Genomic DNA, 21,717 nt, shown 5'->3' with positions numbered 1-21,717 from the left:
AAACTTAAAGAACACCTTCGAAGACTTCATTTTGATAATGACAAAGCGGTGCAAGGGCAGGCGAGGATGTGACTCCGTCAGCAGAATCTAATATTCTACAATGACAGTATCAACAAACTGGTCTGTTCGTCACCAGGATGACCACGTTGAGGGTTAAATATGTAGTCATACATCATTAAGGCGTAAAATGTTAATAAACTTTGTTTTACTTGAAAAGCTTGATCTACATATACATCTACATCTAAAACTACATGGATACTCTGCAAATCACATTTAAGTGCCTGGTAGAGGGTTCATCGAACCACCTTCTCTATTATTCCAATCTCGTACAGCGCGCGGAAAGAACGAACACCTATATCTTTCCGTACGACCTCTGATTTTCCTTATTTTATCGTGGTGGTCGTTTCTCCGTATGTAGATCAGTGTCAACAAAATATTTTCGCATTCGAAGGAGAAAGTTGGAGATTGGAATTTCGTGAGAAGTTTCCGTCGCAACGAAAAACGCCTTTGTTGTGTCGGCAGAAGAGCCAACACGGTGTTACTTGTGTAGACTGAAATGCACGCGTTTTAGCTCACGCAGGCTGGCGTGTGAAGGGAAGAACTATACTGACGTGAGGGAACATGACAAGGAATTAGAATTCAGAAAGTGGAAATAATTAGTTTGATACTTAACTTTAATCCATTAATGATGAACGTCGCTTTTGACGGTACATGAGTCACAATATTATCTGTTCAGAGGACATAGTAACTGAACATGGCTCCTTGCTAGATCGTAGCAAATGACGTAGCTGAAGGCTATGCTAAACTGTCGTCTCTACAAATGAGAGCATCTGAATGCAGTGAACCATCGCTAGCAAAGTCGGCTGTCCAGCTGGGTCGAGTGCTAGGGAGTCTCTGTAGACTAGACCTGCCGTGTGGTGGCGCTTGGCCTGCAATCACTGAAAGTGGCGACACACGGGTCCAACGTATACTAACGGCCCGCGGCCGATTTAAAGGCTACCACCTAGCAAGTGTGGTGTCTGGAGGTGGCACCACAGCCTTTCTATTAATGATGTCCAGCCCAAATCCTGTACCATTTCTGTGACACTCTCTCCCTTATTTAGCGATAATACAAAACGTGCTGCCTTTCTTTGAACTTTCTCGATGTACTCCGTCAGTCCTATCTGGTAAGGATCCCACACCGCGCAGCAGTACTCTAAAAGAGGACGGATAAGGGTAGTGTAGGCAGTCTCCTTAGTAGATATGTTACATTTTCGAAGTGTCCTGCCAATAAAACGCAGTCTTTGGTTAGCCTTCCTCACAACATTTTCCATGTGTTCCTTCCAATTTAAGTTGTTCGTAATTGCAGTACCTAGGTATTTAGTTGAATTTACGGCTTTTAGACTAGACTGATTTATCATGTAACCGAAGTTTAACGAATTCCTTTTAGCGCTCATATGGATGACCTCACACTTTTCGTTCCTTAGTGTCAACAGCCACTTTTCGCAACATTCAGATATCTTTTCTAAATCGTTTTGCAATTTGTTTTGATCCTCTGATCTTGAATAGTTTTCACATAAAGCGTTGGGAAGCATCACTTTTCAGCACGCCCTGGTAGTACACTAAGGTGAAAAAAGTCATGGGGACCTCCTAATATCATGTCAGACCTGTTGTTGCCCGCGGAGTGCCGCAACTCGATGTGTCATGGTCCAAACAACTCGTTGAAAGTGCCCTGCAGAAATACTGAGCTATGCTGCCTCTATAGCCTTTCATAATTGCGAAAATGTTGCCAGTGCAGAAAGTTGTGCACCAACTGATCTCTCGACTTTGTCCGATAAAAGTTCAATGATTTTCATGCTAGGCGATCTGGAGGACCAAATCATTCGCTCTAATTGTCCGGAATGTTCTTGAAACCATTAGCAAAAACCCTGTAACATGAATCGTTTTTTTGGGAACATGAAGGCCATAAAAGGATGCAAATTGTCTCCAAATACCCGAAAATACTCATTTCTAGTCAATGATTTCAGTTGGATGAGAGGAACCATTCAATTCCATGTAAACGCAGACTATATCATTGTGGAGCCACCACCAACTGGCGCAGTGACTTGTTGACGACTTGGGTGCACGTCTTCGTGGGGTTTGCACCACACTTGAACCCTACCATCAGCTCTTACCAACTGAAACCGGGACTCATCGGACCAGGCCATGGTTTTCCAATCGTTTAGGGTGCAACCGATATGATCACAAGCACAGGAGAGCCGCTGTTGGCGATGTCGCCGCACTAAAGGCACTCGGGTCGATCGTCTTTTACCATACCCCATTAATTCCAAATTTTGCCGTACTTTCCTAATGGATACGTTCGTCGTATGCCCCACATTGATTTCTCTGGTTATTTCATACAGTGTTGCTTGTCTGTCAGCACTGACAACTGTACACAAACGCCGCAGCTGTCGGCCGTTAAGTGAAAGCCGCCGGACAGTCCGTGGTAAGAGGTATCGCCTGAAATTTGGTGTTCATGACATACCTTTGACACTATATCTCGAAATATTGAATTCCCTAACGATTTCCAAAACTTCAAATGGCTCTAAGCACTATTGGACTTAACATCTGAGGTCATCAGTCCCCTAGACTTAGAAGTACTTCAACCCAGCTAAGCTAAGGACATCACGCACATCCATGCCCGAGACATGTCTAACGATTTCCGAAATGGAATGTCCCAGGCGTCTAGCTGCAACTACCATTTCACGTTCAAAATCTGGTAATTCCCGCCGTGCGGCCATAATCGCCCCAGAAACCTTTTTACATGAATCACCTTAGTACAAATGACAGCGCTGCCAATTGACTGCTCTTTTCTACCTTGCGTAGGCGATTCTACTTCGATCTGTATATGTGCATATCGCTATTGTATGACTTTTGTTGTAAGTATTCTGTTTAGGTTTTTATGTTGGTAACATCACGTAGCGCACTCTATGAAAATCACTGCCGGTTCTGTGTGCAATCTGTGGCTGATTTGCACTGTTGGAATATTTGCTATTGTAGTGTTGGGCAGCTGGGTGTGAACAGTGCGTAGTGTTGCGCAGTTGGAAGTGAGCTGCCATCAGTGGTGGATGTGGGGAGAGAGATGGCAGAATTTTGAGAGCGGACGATCTGGACGTGTGTCCATTAGAAAGAGTAAATTTGTAATACTGGATATCATGAACTGCTATATTAATATGATGACTTTTGAACATTATTAAGGTAAATACATTGTTTGTTCTCTATCAAAATCTTTCATTTGCTAACTATGCCTATCAGTAGTTAGTGTCCTCAATTGTAGAATCCTTTATTTAGCTGGCAGTGTTGACGCTCGCTATATCGCAGTAGTTCGAGTAACGAAGATTTTTGTAAGGTAAGTGATTCATGAAATGTATAGGTTATTCTTAGTCAGGGCCATTCTTTTATAGGGATTATTGAAATTCAGACTGCGTTGCGCTAAAAATATTGTGTGTCAGTTTAGTGTTGATCAGAATAAGTAAAGAGCGAAATGTCAGTTTTGCTACGCTATTTGAAAGTCAAAATAACGTAAGGGGTTTATCAGCACTGCCATTGATACAATTTTCTAAGGGATGTTTCATTGTCACCTCGGTGTGTGCTAAGAACGAGAATCAAAAAATAAAACAATGTAGACGGCAGACAACGTAATTATAATAATGTCGAATAATGACAGATGCTTTCAACTGACTGTCCAGTGCATTACAATACGAATAACAGTACAGAAGAAGAGTAAACTAATTCGTTCCTAGTGTAAGTATTTAATTTTTTGTGTTTCTAGTGACTTCCTCCACTTACCGAGTCTTAGAAGCTCGTTTTACATGAAACTGCAGCTGGCAGTAGGTGGCGCGGAGTTGAGAAAACACTGCCTGCTCTGCTCTGCACAGTATCGCCAGAGATCGCGAGCCCCGAAGCCAGCGGCTTGAAGGCGATTAGTGGCACAGCAGCCTCCCTTGTGCGCCCCCTCGCTGAAGCTTTAGCGAATCACGCTAATGGGTATCGCCCCTATCCGTTAAGGCAGAGGGATAAGCTGCTCTTCGGTCTTAGTGGACTCCAGGAAGTACACACACTAATCGAAGGTACTTTGACTCTCTTCCCTCCACTTGATGTTTTACCGACAGAAGGACTTGTCTGAACTTCTACCGTAATCGCGTGCAGTAAACACTGCATCACACGGAGCTACGGGATTTAGAAATTTATCCGTTGTGGAGCTTCCCCTTCGTGTACTCACTGCAACTGTAATGCCTTTTATTATTTATTTATTTACTTATTTATTGACTGGTTCTAACAAACGTTGTTGAAATATTTACTGGATATGTTTCAGTAATGAAATTGTAGCCCTGGAAGTGCAATTTCTCTTCATCGATTGTCTGATAATCAAATCAGGAATCTATAGCTGTGCGCTTGACTTTGTTGTTGGTGGTACTCGTTGTAAACTACAGAACTTCATCTGTATTGATTTATTTTCTCTGGTTAGCGAAATAAATTAAGGTTAATATTTACTAAGATTCATATCTGGCATGATATTGGAATGAGAACACATGGAGCCTTTATAGGTCGAAATGACAAAACTGAGAAACTCAGTTACATAAACAATGCCATTAGAAGAACCATCACAAAAAAGTAAGATCAGAAACTACCGTTAAATTTTATAAAGTTATGTCGTTACCAGCATCAATGTAAGCGAGTGACCATCGTGTAAAGAAAAAAAAAAAAAACCTAAGAGTACAGGCCTATCAAATAAAATTCAACAGGAACATAGCAGGATACACAAAGATTACAAAAGAAACGTCTGCTCCCTTGGCTGAGTGGATATGGTCGCGCTCCTGTTGTGACGACAGCCAGAGTCTATCACGCCGGACAAACACCTACGGCCGGCCTTTGCGGCGCGCTTCAGTCTGAAACCGCACTGCTGCTACAGTCGCAGGTTCGAATCCTGCATCGGGCATGGATGTGTGTGATGTCAAATGGTTCAAATGGCTCTGAGCACAATGGGACTGAGGTCATCAGTCTCCTAGAACTTAGAACTACTTAAACCTTACTAACCTAAGGACATCATAAACATCCATGCCCGTGACAGAATTCAAACCTGATACCGTAGCGGTCGAGTGGTTCCAGACTGAAGCGCCTAGAACCGCTCGGCCACACCGGCCGGTTGTGTGATGCCGTTAGGTTTAAGTAGTTCTAGGTCTAGGAGACTGGTGACCTCAGATGTTGAGTCCCATAGTGCTCAGGGCCATTTGAACCATTTTAACACCTACTCCCACCACCAGAACCGTCAGCTGGCTGAAGGGCATGGTGCTTTATTAAGTTTTACAAGCCGCTCCCGGATTGCGCTCTCGCCCTGTGGTTCCACCTCACGATGACTCATGAGGCGTCCCGCCATCATGCATTGTACCGGACACGACTATTGAATTATTTAGGCGCATTATTCGAGAATCCTCCTGCTCATTGGGGCATTCCGAGTGCTAGGAGGCACGTTTGATGACGTTTCACGGTACATGATTGATCATCCGAGGAAACAGTTAAGAGGGAGTGTTCCCTCCGTTAATTTGCGCAAAGACGACTCGGAAGCTCTTTGTAACGCGTCTGACTGCCATGCATTGGCCCCGGATTCGATTCCCGGTAGGGTCGGAGATTTTCTCCGGCCAGGGAGTGGGTGTCTTCCAACTTCCAACTCGACGTCCGAACTTCCCAGATGAGGACATACGGCCATCATTATATACGAGCTTTTCATTTCATTTCATAAAAGAAATATAGACATTAGAAACGAATTTAAAATATGTGATATAAGCGAGAAAGTGAAAGAAAATAGACAAAAATGGATATTCCTGCTGTTGCGAATGGTGAAGTAAAGACTACAATTACAAATTTGGCAATATAATCAAAATAGTAAAAGATGAACTGGAAGACCATAAAAAATTTAAAGATTAAATGTAGCTGCAAGAGGCCGAGAGAAGTATAATGGTCAGTCGAAGATAGTTCAAATGGCTCTGAGCACAATGGGACTTAACTTCTGAGGTTATCAGTCTTCTATAACTTAGAACTACTTAAACCTAAGTAATCTAAGGACATCACACACATTTATGCCCGAGGCAGGATTCGAACCTGCGACCGTAGCGGTCGCCTGGTTCCTAACTGTAGCGCCTACAACCTCTCGGCCACTCCGGCCGGCCCGGTCGAAGAAAAATAAGAAAAGTAAAGAGAATATGTTTAACAGTCCCGTAAATTTTCAGCATAAAGCATATTCTAGCTAATGTTCACAAAACTGATATGGGCTGTACCGGTTTCGTCTGCCTAGTCATAATCAACAACTCATAAATATTGTCCGGTTGATGGCTGCATCGAAACCTGCTGGGAGTCAAAATTTCACTGAGGCTCCTACTAGAGGACTAAGGAAGAGAACCGGGAAGATGAGAAATGTCAGCGGAAATGAAAAAGGAAGCCTCGGAATGAGGACTCCACCTTCTACATTTCCATGACAGCTTCGTATGTTTGCCTTTACGTGAAACTAAATTAGAGTGAATATGATATTATTTCAGTCGCTGTTGTTACAATAACTTGTCGCTAAAGCATTAAATTCGTAGCTCATGAAGCAGTCAATATCATGAAGTAATTTACTATTATTGCAAATTATTATTGATACATTGCGTTAATAAATTTTATTTTTGTTTTTTAAGAACGATGCGTGTTTCGATGGTTATGCTATGTCACATAGCCAACACGTGTACGTCACGAACAAATTTAACGATGTAGGAGTGGTGTAATACACGTGATGATGAAGGCATGACCATCGAAATGCGTAGCGATATTAAAAATTAAAATAAAAGTGACTGAGTCAGTGAACCAATCATTTTTCTATCTAATCATTCCAAGTCCATAACAAGCACCCAGTACACATGATATATTTGTCTCTGTTATTGTCCATATGCTATACAAACTTTCGCAATATATTCATCAAATATAAATGTGAGGAAACAAACGACGATCTTTCACGGAAACACTAACAAAATTAGTAAAACAACACGAGTGGTACATAGAATGGAGTACTAACTCTGAACATTAGAGGAGGGTAGACTTTGCGACAAAGGTTAACTGTGAAATATCACGTTTTTTGGAAACAGAATTCAATGTAATAATAAGAATATCAAAACTTTTATGTTATTAATGCTGCTGTTATAACTGTACACATGAATGACATTTAAGTTTAGACACAACAGCAATAACAGCAAAAATATAACTGGAATTTCTTATGCTCAGCTTTCGTTCTACAGGGCATAAATGAGAGTTGTCTCAGTTATTCTTAGCGCAGAATGATTCCTCAGATCTTTGCTCATCTTATCACTGATACTCTCGCATGTGTGACTGCACATGTACGTCACATCTAACAATTTCCATCCCATTCGGATAATTCGTTTGTTGTGCGTCATATTTTTTTTTCTTTTTTGTTTAGCAAGTATTTGCTTCTTACTGGAAAACTATCGGCACTGATAATGTGCATTGCTGATCCTCTGCTTAGGCACAGAGCGGATGTAGTTCTTCGCTTGATGTGGTTCTACTGCACAATTATAATGCACACTGGGAAAAGCTTTGCTGTTGAATTTTACAAGCATTACTGGAGTCATTGATTTGAAACACTCTTTATGTATCGGTGGCTCAGAAGTACTAGCAAAATAGTGTTGGCGAAAAGAATGCCATATGTTGTTGACCGTTTCATATAGAACACGAAGGGAGCAGAACGCTTATACTATGGAAAACGGTGAATGAATAGATTCTACAGGCTGTCGAGATATTCAGACAACGAATTTAGCAATACTAGGTCGAAAGACACCCAACACGCGCTCCCTATCGCTAGATTCACACAATATTGATGGCACAGACCAATTTCGTGCTTCATTCCCATACATCCGCGGACTATCCCCAGGTTTCCGGGACGTCGCCTAGTAAAAGAAGTGAATGCTTACAGAATGAAAGACGAGTAAAGACTAAGCGTCAAACAGATGTTAGAAAATTGTTTCCATTTGAGAGAAGTGGTCAGAGAGGGCAGTAGCTGTGTGTAATAAACACAATGGACAAACGACACGCAGAAGTGTTTAGCGATTTGAAGATATACATTGACTGCAGATGTGGGATCTGAGGAGTCCGTTACAGCCATGTGTGTAGCGAACATGGCCAGCATTTCGCGAGTTTCCAAGCTTGAACATTGCACGATAATCGGTAAGACGCATGGGCTACGATATGTCGGAGATTACACAAGATTTCGGATTTCCAAGGTACACACCATCTAGGGTGGGTTTTCAGCATCGCAAAGATAATGCATCCACACTCGCAGCACGAAGCATTTGACAAAGTGACGTTACATCGCTTCCGCAGAAGTATGTGGAGCAATAGCCGGCAACTTTCAGTGAGATCGTCACCGATTTCAGTGCGTGCCGTTCGGAAATCATTACTCCCAGCCGACAATCAACAACCTGCCCGGAGCCTTTCCCTAACTGTTGACCATCAGCGACTGTTCGTGTCCGTGACATTGCCGGAACAACAACTGTTCGCGTCCGTGACATTACTTAAGTGACATTACATAAGTCACACGTGTCTTCGGTGTGATGCTCAAGAGCAGTCATTTCGAGGCAGATATCTAAAGCCGTGAAGCAGAGGTAGGAAGATAGTCTCGAAGATCTCCTGGCTAAAACGAATTTTTCACAAGTAATGGATTCACACGGATCTATCCAGCCCCCTCCAGCAACCAATCACAAAAGCTCCGAAACAACTGAAGAAATCCTAAATTCCTATTTCAACATTTTATGTCAGTATTTCCGTAAATGGAGGTCACAACCTAACTCAGATAAAAAAGAAGTTTTATTTTTTTATCAGTCCAACAGACTGGCACACAGGACGCTGATGTCTGTTTTGAGGGTGATAAACTTCTTCATATCACAGGTCCAAAATACATTGTGATCACATTATACACGACACTTTCTTTTAAGAAGCACTTGGCAGGAACATCTGCTAAACTCAAAAGCAGAAATAACATTCTCCATAAACTCTGTGGGATTAGATGGAAATCGTTAGCAGACACTCTTCCAGTATCAGCGCTCGGATTGAGAAACTCAAAAGCAGAATACTGTGCCTCTGTCTGGCTTAATGGTACGTATGTGAGAAAGACAAATGTACAATTTAACGTAGACGTGCGTGCTGTTGGCAGACCCCTTAAACTTACCTATCTTCAGTAACATATCATCTCCTGATATCAGACGGTGTATTGTTGATAATCTCGACCTTCTAATATTGAATGAAGCATTCCTGTGAAGCGGAAAATATGAGCCAGGACTCTTACTGAAAAGGAACTCAATGCCTCCGATGAATGGAAACGGTGTTGACAACAAAAGTGTCCTCCCCCGCATCTAACTGCCTCACTTATAGTGAGTGTCGCTGCATTTTCCATCGCCCGTTTGGATGTGGTTCTGGGTAGATCAAATTGCCCGAGGGTGATTAAATCCTAGTTATGTCTCGTGGGACCACCCTCGGGCAATTGGATCTACCCAGAACCACATCCAAACGGGCCATCGAAAATGTACTGACACTCTCTATAAGCGGGACAAACGTTCATCACCATCTTCTGACAGTGGTGCAGAGCGACAGAGAGTTACTAATGTTGTATCAACATGTCCTGCGCATGGCTACATGGATCCTTCCGAAAATTTCCTTGGTAGCGACGAGTGGTGTGATAAACTATATCAACATGTCCTGCGCATGCCTACATGGATCCTTCCGAATATTTCCTTGGTAGCGACGAGTGGTGTGATAAAATATATAATAGATGTTGGTACTGACCTACAGTTGTCGTTATTTTCTGTCACCTTATGCTGGATAGCTGTGTTGAAATGTTGATATGCAGCAGTTTAGTAATCTTTTTATAGATATAGTTGTTCTTGTGATTCGAAAATTCATAATGACAGTGCGACTTAGCTTTTTATCATGGTAAAATGCAAGGAAACCTAAAGACGATCAACGTTTCATGAAAAGATGACTGACTGCGAACAAAAATTTTGCAACATGTGACTAAATCAGTGCAAAGGCACGACATTGTTTGCTTATCCGCCAACGATCAATCAGCGGAATCTGCCAAATGTGGAGGAATGTCCCTGTGCGGCCATTTCAATTGGAGTAGCGACGATATATGTGTCTCATCCGACAGTGTGGTACTCTTACAGAGCTGAAATGACGAAACAAGAAGAGCTCCAGTTACCACGTCCTTGTTTACAATAGTAAGCACGAGAGCGCCTCCGGAATGTTCAGCGACCTCAAGTGTCAAAAACTAACAGTAATACATCCGACAGCGAACGATCTAAAACGGATAAAGAGACATTTTCATTCCTCCGACATACATCACACATAATAACTTTGACTTTTAAATCATAGAAATGTGTGCTTATACGGAAACGTATTGATGATAAAGCGTTCCTGGGATTTAGCGGGCAGGGTTAGTTGTAAACTCATGCTTTTCGTAGATGAGATGGTAATCTATGAGAAAGTGTTACCCTACGAAAGCAGTAGTAATATCCACTCTCATACTGACAAAATATCAACCTGATATAAATACTGTAAATTAGTTCTTAAAATGGAGAAATATAAATCTATGTACACTGAAAAGTATAAGAATTTAATATCTCTGGACCTACAGTTAAAAGTAGATGTACAGGGTCCCTCACCTAAGAGTCGTCAAGACTATTTTTTGTGGTGTTTCACCACGTATTTCCAATTTCGTTTTCGAATTGTGTAGCTGGAGTCAGCCAAAACAAATATTGCTCATGACGTCTTGCAATCGACGCCCAATGTCGACGGAAAGCGTCGATTTGTTAACCGTTACAAACAAAATTATTTTTGAAGTGGAGTTTTCCGTGATCATTCGATAGAGCGGTCCAAGATTAGTCTAGTGCGATATTCTCTTTATCGATATGTATTAAAAGGGATAGTATAACATCAAGAATGGCGAGTACTCTATCAGTGACCATTTTTCTCTGGTCCGCGCTGACTACTACCGCCAAGCCTGCAGCTATACTGAGTGACTGCTGGAGTACTGATTACTTTTCGTGTTTTACTATCCATGTTAATACATATTGATGAAACAAATATCGCACTAGAATAATCTGGGACAGGTCTGTCCAATGGTCACGTAAAACTCCGCTCTACAAATCAATTTGTATGTTAACGGGAAACAAATCGACACTTTCCGCCGACACTCGACGTCGCATTGAAGGCGTGATGAACAGTATTTGTTTTGGCTGACTCCAAATAGACAATGCAAAAACAAAATTGCAATTATCTGCTGAAACACCTAAGGAAATGCGCCTTACGACTATTAGGAAAGCCATTCAGTAAAAAGTGCGTTTTAAATGTGCCGTTACTCAGCATGTCTGCAACAGATATAGGATATAAAATAAAGACGAAGAATGTCCATTGCACGTTATTGTAATATAACGTGTGAGTTTATTAAAATGTTAATTGACGCAGTAATTTGTCGTTGTTTGATCTAATGTAACAAAAACCCAAGTTTTTGGTAGAGAAAGGAGCGTATATAAAGAACAGCAGCGCAAATCGTCACAGATGTACTTGATTGGCGGGAGGGCGTTAAAGGTATGCTGCAACACCGTTCTCCAACTGAAGAAAGTCATCTAATAACAGACGAAAGCCGAGGCAGAATACGCTTCGAACTGACGTTCAGGCTGAAATCTACCAATGTTCTTAAGTCTCCTGATCTGTGTCGACCTTTAAAATACAAGCGATTAACAACAGCTTGCACAGATGAATAGACAGACTCATCCTGATTTAGAAAGGAACTTCAATGTGTGGTTCACTAAAGAAACGCTGACTGTTCAGGGATATTTTCTAAATATTTTGGTATGAGGCCCCACTGGTCTCCGATGACTCATAAGGTTTGATTTGTTACACCCTTTTATCTTTTTATCTGTATTGCACTGACATTATCTGGACAACAATGCAACTGGTGACGGTATGTGTATGTGTAAATTGCTAGGGGATCAAACTGCTGAGGTCATCGGTCCCTAGACTTACACACTACTTAAACTAACTTATGCTAAGAACAACACACACATCCATGCCCGATGGAGGATTCGAACCTCCGGCGGGAGCGGCCGCACAATCAGTGACATGGCGCCTCTAACCGCGCTGCCACTCCGCGCGGCAGGCGACGGTATGCGCTGTGGATTGTATAAGGAAACAAACTAGTTCTATTTTCCCAAGATATTTGCTGTTCACTAAACTAACGCTGACTTTGATCTTCTCCCTCAAGCCTTCATTCAGTGCTAGTCGACTCCGTCTCGGATATGCTTTTCCGGCAGTGTTAGTGGTGGAAATCAATGGAGGATATTAGACGCTATTATAGCGAAACGGTATTGAGAAAGTTTAATAGAACAGGTATTTGCGACTGACTGCAGAATTATTGTATCGTCACGAGCATACGCACACCTCGCGTAAGGGTCGCGAAAAAAAGATTAGAGATGTCAGGGTTCATATGGAAGGATTTAGCCAGTGTAACGGGGAAGAGAGTGACTGACAGTGGCGCAAAGCGCCCTGCGGCGGGCACTGCATCGTGCCTTGCAGAGTACCTATACTGATGAGCCAGAACATTATGACCACCTGCTTAACAGCTTGTCTGTGCGTCTTTGGAACGAAGAACATCACTGTTTATGCGTATCAGGAGTACGACAGTTTGTTGGTTGGTTTGTGGAGGCACGTGGCACTATATGTCTACACACAGGTCATGTAATTCGCGTAAATAACGGGCCGCTGATTTGCATACTCGGAAATGATACCTGATCGCCACCCAGATGGCTTCCACAGGGTTTACAGCAGGCAGATTTGGTCGTCGGGACATCAACGTGTGTTCACTATTATGACCATCAGACCACTGTGGCACGGTTCTGGCTCGGAGACAAGGAAACTTATGCTGCTGAAAGAGGACATCGCCGTTGGGGAAGATATCGGGTGTGAAGGGATGAAGTTGGTTCGCAGCTGCCGGCGTGTCTTTGATTAGCACCACGGGTCCCAAAGCGCAGGAGAATGTCTCCGTAGCATAATAATGTTCCCACCAGCCTGCGTCCGTGACGCGATGCATGTTTCGAGGCGCTGTTTATGACGGCGTTTGTGTAGACGACCTTCAACGTAATTTAGCAAAAATGTGATTCAACCGAAGGGCTCCCACTTTTCCATTGATCGACAGTCGAATCCCAGTGGTCCCGTGCCCACTGCAATCGTAATTCACGATGTCATTAGGTCAGAGTGTCAACACGTATGGGTGGTCTGCTGCGGAGCTCCATGTTCAACAACGTACGATGAACGGTGTGCTCCGAAACACTTGTGCGTGCACCAGCATTGTGCTCTCTCGGCAGAGATGCCGCAGATCACAATCTGTCAGTTCTACTTTACAGAGCAGACAAGCCTCTGAACCCAATCTCCTGAGAAGAGTCGTGGACATCCTATCATTTAGCGCCTCGTAGATATTTGAGTGTAGTTCCACCTCTTTCCGTAGATGCTCACGACAGTAGCACGTGAACATTCGACCAGCTTCGCCGTTTTCGAGATACTCGTTCTTAGGCTCTGCGTAATAATTATCTCAACGAATTTTGCCATTTGCGGCCCATATCTTCGCTACTGTGATTCCTCGTCTGTATCTGCTCCGCTTACATGCATTTGTTACCGAGTTACTTGCGCGCAACAGCCACCAGGCGGCGTCCAGCGTCGCAGTGGGTAGTGGTCATAATGTTTTGGCTTATCAGTGTATGTAGATGTAGATTAAAAGTTACATCCAGCACGATGAATACGTTCACTGACTAGTTGCGGGTGCTAAGCTTCAGTGATGTTGTGGCCGTCACTGCGGGAACACATCATCATGGTGTTGTGCCGCTTTTCCGCTGCATTGGTTGTACTCATACATGACGTGCATACACCTCAATTCTTCATGAGTAAATCTATCCATACTGCTATGTATCACTGTTGACTGGAAAACATAAACGAGCGGTACTGAAAGCAAGTTTGCTGCGCAGAATCAAGTGAGCATTATTGATATCAACAGCGAGTACTGTGAATGAAAGAAACACATTTATTTCTGAAAAAGACAAGCAGCACATACCGTCGACATTTGTACTGTTGTGTAGGTATTTTCAGAGCAATAAAGATATCGGGACAATCGGGCGAAAGAAGCCAAACGAAATGTAATTATTCAGTAACAGCCAGTCTTGAATCACAATGTAGTTAACTTTGGTCGGTATCGACTATCTTCAGATCTAGAAAATATAATTTCATAGAGGTAGCCACATTACTCCCTACTATACGAATGTAAGGCAGAAATGAATTGTACAGCATATGCTTATTTGAGTCAAAATGTGTTGTCATTACACATGATGGTGCGGTTCGGCTTCGTCAGGCAAATAAAATTATGTTGCGGAAAGAGCACCATTGAAGCGAGCACACTGCACATGAAAACAGACTTAGTTATACTGCTGTGAAGAGACAAGAAACGTGCCTCCGTCGAAGTACCTATTATGTAAACTTCTAATATACGAGGGTTGGAACTTTAATAGTGGCAACTATTTATTTACACCTCGTACAAAATAGATACGTGTTTCAAAGTTTTACTGACTTTCAAAGTAGTCACCAGCATCGCTGCCAGCGATGTGGAAGTCGTAGGATACTCTTAGCAGAGCCAGTTGTGTTGACAGTTCGAGCGCCACGGCCTAATGTCCGACGAATTTGTAGCAGTTCTGAAGCGAATGCCGTGAAGTGGTTCCTTTAGAAATCGAGCTGAACTCACGATGGCTTAAGTGAGGGGAGTGCAGTAGGTGTTATATCACTTAGTAGCCCCATCAGTCAAACAAATCAGTAACAGCTTGCACTGTACGTCCTTGAGCATTGTCCTGCTAAATGATGGTCAGGTCCTGTAGAAAGCGTCATCACTTCTGCCTCTATGCTGTTCATTTTTGGAACACAAACTACGACACTCATCTATTCTGTACAAGCTGTAAATAAATAGTTGCTGCTATTAAAGTTCCAACCCTCGTAGTTGTTTGTTTATTTTATTTTATTACTTTATTACTTTTATTATATGACGTGTACCTGCAATGACTTCCATTTTATCTTCTAAATTTCCTTCTGTAACATTTGAACTAAGTTTTTATATGTGTGACTATAAGGAATGCACTTCTTTGAAATCATGTAAATTGACGTGGGGTGGCAACATCTAGTAGACCTGGATAGTGCCATGTTTCTTGCCGCTGCACGGTAGTATGACTGAGTCTCTCTTCGTGTACAGTATGTACGCTTCAATGGTGCTCGTTAATACTATAATTTTATTTCTTTGACGAAGACGAAATGGCTAATAATTTTGACTTCACCAGCACAGGTAATGGTGTAATATGTGTAATGTAACATGTATGGAGTCAGGGATGGATATGTTGTAAAGTTATTTTATACTCTTTTTCTGCCTTACATTCAGATAGGAGTGAATTGTAAATCAAGCTACATCTATGTACTTACATTTTCTTGGTCTGACGATGGTCATTATCGTCCGAAATTAATGGCCTGATTACAAATAAACATCACGATCCAAGTAAAGAATTGTAATAAAACACCTAAACACGGTGTTCGCAAATTTGCGTTACGTACTTCTAGGACTTGTACAAAGGAGTGAGTAAATAACATTATGAACAGGGATCCATGTCAGAAAACGTACCGTGTCCGTTCTATGAGGTTTCTATTCAGATGTGCCATACCTCCTTCCACTCAATCTAATTGATTGTGCATACTTGATTTTCCTACGAAACGTACCTGACTCATTCTTGGAAACTGTGTCATTGACAGTCGATAAGCAAATGTGGTTTCAGCATGATGATGCACCACCTCACTTCTCATGTGCGGTTCGGAGACACCTCAACAGGCGATATGGTGGCTACACCGAGGTGGTCCAAGCGCGTGGCCGCCGCGATCGGTGGATTTGGCTCATATAGATCATTTCTTTTGGGATAGTATGCAAAGTTTAATTTATGAGGCTTCTTCAGGGACAGAGGAAGATATGATGGCTCGAGTTCCGGCCGCTCCGCTTGAAATTGAAAAGAAAAAAGGCTGGACGGAGAGTGTGTATCAGAGCATGCTTCGTACGTACAATGTCTGACGTTAGTGGTCACCACATCGAGCCGTTGATGTCGTTCATCAATACTGTTCTGTACGTAAATTATGCTGTGTTCTTTTTTGTTTTGGAATAATGTAAACACGTAATGTTTCAGTGTCAATATAAACAAATAAGCCGAAGTGATAAATGGATGTTTCTTTATGTGTCCTCCCGAAATGATACTTAATAACTGTGCTGCGTTACGCCTAATTCAGTTCCTCAAGCAGAAGTGGATGAACTAAACATCTTAGTTGAAACCGTCGTGGAACGGATACTGTATGTTTCCGAACATGGGTTCCTATTCAAAATATTATGTACTCACTCCCCTCTAGTAGTCCTGTAAGTCAGTATCGGGAATTTCCGAAAACCCTGTGTACTTTAAGGCATTCCTCTGGAATGGGGTAGGAAGGTGACAACGTGGTGGTGGTGCACTACGTACCCTCTGCCACACGCCTCACGGTGGCATTTGAGGTGCAACCGTAGATTTTTGTAGGTAATATACGGCGAGAATGTAGCTGCTGTCAGAAAGCTGCTAAGGAGCATAGATGCCAGAAAACAGAAAAAAAACAGGGCAGTTGGTGGTGGACTCACCGATGAGTGCAGAGAACTGTGCGGGCGGCCTCCAGTCCGGGAAGTGCTTGGGGAAGCGCGCCCTGTCCCAGAAGGTGTGCAGCACGAGCCGGTAGACCAGCAGGTGCTGGCTGGCCGGCGTGCCGCCCCCGCCGCCCCCACCTGCGGGCACCGCCCCCGGCAGCGAGGCGGCCAGGCCCAGCAGCAGCAGTAGCATCAGCGACATGAGCGACCGGGCGCCGCACGCGCGCGCCGCAGCGGTAGTGGACATGCCTGACTCCCTCTCGGCTCCCGCCTACGCACCACACCGCCAGCCTCGCAGACTACCGGGACGCGGCCGCCGCCGCTTCAATTATAGACGACGGCCGGCGGTGCTCGGCTGTTTCCGCCGCTGCTCGGGCGCGTGCGCCGACTCGGCCGCTGCTCCTCCCGCGCGCCGTAATTGCTCCAGACGAGCGCGCGCGCCTTGCAGTACTGTACTGTGCACAGCCAATGTGGCGTGCACCCCTCTCGTGCGCTCACGTGACCTACAAACGTAACGCACGGCGGCAGTGATCGAGTTACTGCGCCAGATGCGAAGTAAAATCGTCGATGCTGAAATACGCTTTCCTTCGTATGAGAACACTAATTATCATGGTGTCGAACTTTACGAGCTCGTTTGCGTTTCCTAGCAATGTGATTCTTGCTTGGTGACACTAATATCCTCCTTCATTTATTCTAATTTTGGTTTCGTCTTTGAATTCGATTGTTTCTAGAGCAGCGAAACAACCGTGGTCTATCGCAGGCTATCATAAGTGAGAGTAGATTACAGTAATCTTTCTGGTAGTTTCGGTCAGTCACGGTCATGCCCGTGTTTCTTGTAAGTTAGGTGTGTTGCATCCCTATCGGGCGTTATCTCCCCATGGCGATTGCTTTCTTTACAGCAGTGTCTTGCTAGATTTCTCTAAAAATCCGAAGTGGTGAATCGTCTAGAAACTGATTGAGGATTCATAAAGAGCCTGGTAATCTACAGACATTTTTGCTCTACATAGTTATCCCCCTGTCTGTTACTTAAAACATAAACTGTATTTATAGCAAAATTGAAACTGTCAGTGTTTAATCCGACAATTGTTGATGTGTAATGTTAAACAGAGAAATGTTGTAATAAGAATAAAAGAAGAATACAATTTATCATATCTACATCTACATCTACATAGACACTCCACAAGCCACTGTATGTTGCGTGGCGGAGGGTACCCTTTACCACCACAAGCCATTTTCTTTCTTGTTCCACTCGCAAACAGAACAAGGGAAAAACGACTGCTGTATGCCTTCGTATGAGCCTTAACTTCTCGTATTTTATCTTACTGGTCCTTATGCGCAATTTTATGCTGGCGGCAGCAGAATCATTTGGCAGTCAGCTCATAATTCCGCTTCTCTAAATTTTCTCAATAGTTTTTCTCGAAAAGTACGCCGCCTTCCCTCCAGGGATTCACATTTGTGTTCCCGAAGCATATCCGTAACATTTACGTATAGTTCGAATCTACTGGTAACAAATCTAGCACCACACCTCTGAATTGCTTCGATATCTTCCTTCAATCCGACCTGATACAGATTCCAAACCCTAGAGAATAGGAAATAACAGCGGCCTATACGCGGTCCCGTTTACAGATGAACCAATCTTTCCTAAAATTTTTCCAATAATCCGAAGTCGACCATTCGCCTTCCCTACCACAGTTCTCACATGCTCGTTCCACTTCATATCGCTTTGCAACGCTACGCCCAGATATTTAAACGACTTGAATGTATCAAGCGGGATACTAGTAATACTATATCCGAACATTACAGGTTTGTTCTTCCTACTCATCCACATTAACTTACATTTTTCCACATTTAGAGCTAGCTGCCGTTCATCATAACAACTGGAAATTTTGTCCAAGTTGTAATGTATCTTTGCCGGCCGGAGTGGCCATGCGGTTCTAGGCGCTACAGTCTGGAACCGCGTGACCGCTACGGTTGCAGGTTCGAATCCTGCCTCGGGCATGGATGTGTGTGATGTCCTTAGGTTAGTTAGGTTTAAGTAGTTCTAAGTTCTAGGGGACTGATGACCTCAGCAGTTAAGCAACATAGTGCTCAGAGCCATTTGAACCATTTTTTTTTTGTAATGTATCTTTCCTACAGTCACTCAACTCTGACACTTAACTGCACACCACAGCATCATCAGCAAACAATCGCAGATTGCTGCTCATCCTGCCCACCAAATCGTTCATGTATACAGTGAACAACAACGCTCCTATCACATTTAACTGGGGCACTTCTGGTGATACCTCTGATGACCACTTGAAGTCGAGAACAATATACTCGATTCTATTACTTAAGTAGTCTTCGAGCCACTCACATATCTGCCAACTTCTTCCATACACTTGTACCCATTTTAGCTGCTTGTAATGGGCCACCTGATCGAATGCTTTCCGGAATTCTAAAAATTGGTATCAGCCTCTTTCTCTTCGTCGACTGTTCACAGTATATCATGCGAGAGAAGGGCAAGCTGAGTTTCGCACGAGCGATGCTTTCTAAAACCATGCTGATTCGTGATCATCAGTTTCTCAGTCTCACGAAAGTTTATTATATTCGAACTCAGGATTTATTCAAGGATTTTACACCAAACCGAAGTCAGGGATGTTGATCTGTAACTCTGCGGGGGTTCGTTCTTTTACTTTTAGCAAATGTTCTTTAGCCGTCAAGGGGAGATCAATCAGCGTGATTGACTTCGTTGTAACTTTGTTTTTTTACAAAGATATGAACAGCGGTATGACTTTTTTGAATAACACCCTGTATTTTTTATTTGGTAATTCATTTCCTCTCATAGAAGATCTATTCAAAAATGTATCACAGAGTACCATTCACTGAAACAGAAAGTTATTAATTACATAAGACAACATTGACTTTGAACCGGGGGTCACAAACTTGTCCACTTGCTGGAGTTGTGAGAAAACAATTGAAAACCAAGTAAAAACGTAACACAAAACTGACTCTCCTGTACTATTGCCCAGGAGTAGAACATTCAAGGGTGCTCAAAGTGGTGACCCTGGACAACGATACACTGGTGCACTTGTTCAATGTAAGAAGTATTTACTGCTTCCAGTGTTGCCTGCTGAAGAGGATTACAAGCAAGCACGACACGTACCTGGAGTTGTTGGAATATCGCGAAAGACAACGTCTTTAACGTATCCCCAAAGAAAAAAGTACTGAAGATTTAAATCAGGAGACCTAACAGGCCAAGTAACTGTTCCTCCTCGACCAATCCATCTGGCAGGATACCTTCGGTTCAGAACACGATGTGCACGCAAGGCATTATCTGCTGGACATCCATCGTGTTAATATCACACTCTGGTTCTTAGCGGCACTTCATCCAGCAGAGGAGGAAGAATTCGTCTCAGGAAGTTGGCATACGCTGTGCCGTTTAGACTACTATTGATGAAATAAGGGCCAATAATTGTAGTACCAAGCATCGCACACCAGACGTTAACTCTCCTTTGACACTAATGTTCCACCTGTGTGTTGTCGCTGGACCAATAATGCATGTTCCTTGTATTTACCTGTCCTTTGTTTGAGAAGAAACATTCATCGATAAATAGAACATTGGAGAAGAAGTTCGGGTTGGCGAGGATTTGCTGCTAAGCCCACTAACAGAACTGTACACGATTCTGGAAATCATTCCCATGCAAGTCTTGATGTGGGTATACATGGTAAGGATGGAATCGGTGACGTGTAAGAATATAATGTACACTGGTTTTAGGAATTCCAATCTCGTGTTTAAGCTGTCGTTTGTTCACATGTGGATTCATAGCAACGCCCGCCGGCGTGGCCGAGCGTTTCTAGGCGCTACAGTTTGGAACCGTGCGACCGCTACGGTCGCAGGTTCGAATCCTGCCTCGGGCATGGGTGTGTGTGATGTCCTTAGGTTAGTTACGTTTGAGTAGTTCTAAGTTCTAGGGGACTGATGACCTCAGAAGTCAAGTCCCATTGTGCTCAGAGCCATTTGAACCATTTTTCAAAGCAACGGAAGCGAGAACAGTAACTTTGGCAGTTTCGTCTGTACGAGTGTTACGACGATTGCATTGTCTTGAGCTGAAACTTTCCGTTATCTGAAGCGTCGCAACAAGACGAAAAACATCAGTCGGGAAGGTGGGTTCTTGTCATGATATTGCTCTCTGTACAGTTCCGCTGCCTGCGTAGCATTTCGCCTATCTTCAACAACAATAGAAGAAACGTCATGTCGATGCAGTTTGCCGGAAGGACAGCCATTACTGTATGCCTACCCTAAGCAACAGTGTTTAAAACGACTAAACTACTGAACTCAATGTACCCGTACATAAGAAAACAGTATTGCAATTACTGTTCTGCTAATTCACATTCCCCATAGGTGAGTAGTATTTCTACCTCCTCTTCGTTGGTGTACATTCTACTCACACAACTCTTCAACTGACGATAGTTGACGGAATGGCGGGTGTGCATTCTACTTATGTTTACATTTGTACTTTGTCAACGTCAGCACGTGGATGTGTTCCATTACCCCGAGTACCTGCACTAAGCGCTGGGACCGTCAACGTCAATTTTGTATTATGTAATTAATAACGTTGAGTGTCAGTAATGGTACACTGTGACAAAGTTTCGAATAGGTCTTTAGGAGAGGAAATGGGTAACCGAATAAAAAGTAGAATAAAAGTCATACCACTGTTCATATCTTTTTAAAAAACAAAGTTACGCCGAAGGCAATCATGCTGATTGATGTCACCCAGATGGCTACAGAACATTTGCCTGAAACATTTTGTGATCTGGACAAACAGTTATTTAGGGTGGTCAAGGTAAATGGGACACCCTATATATATAATTATTATTGGTGTTTTGCGCTTAATGAGCGCAGTTAGACTAAACTACGTGGCCAGTTCCTTTTGATGCCTTCCTTGCTGCCC

At 43.1% G+C, this 21,717-nt stretch overlaps 1 protein-coding gene across 1 annotated transcript in view; it reads right to left on the bottom strand.

The window, feature by feature from the left end:
- Window positions 1-17,090, bottom strand: part of LOC126266713 (spondin-2-like) — a 587,627-nt gene extending 570,537 nt beyond the window's left edge. The window contains exon 1 of the mRNA XM_049971164.1: window positions 16,784-17,090. Coding sequence (XP_049827121.1) covers window positions 16,784-17,033 — 250 coding nt within the window. The 5' untranslated portion in view covers window positions 17,034-17,090. The remainder of the gene's footprint in view (window positions 1-16,783) is intronic.
- Between the last annotated feature and the right edge of the window lie 4,627 nt (window positions 17,091-21,717).

This window comes from Schistocerca gregaria, chromosome 4 (genome assembly GCF_023897955.1).
Source record: "Schistocerca gregaria isolate iqSchGreg1 chromosome 4, iqSchGreg1.2, whole genome shotgun sequence".
Lineage (NCBI taxonomy): Eukaryota > Metazoa > Arthropoda > Insecta > Orthoptera > Acrididae > Schistocerca > Schistocerca gregaria.
This window is presented reverse-complemented; position numbering and strand designations above follow the sequence as displayed.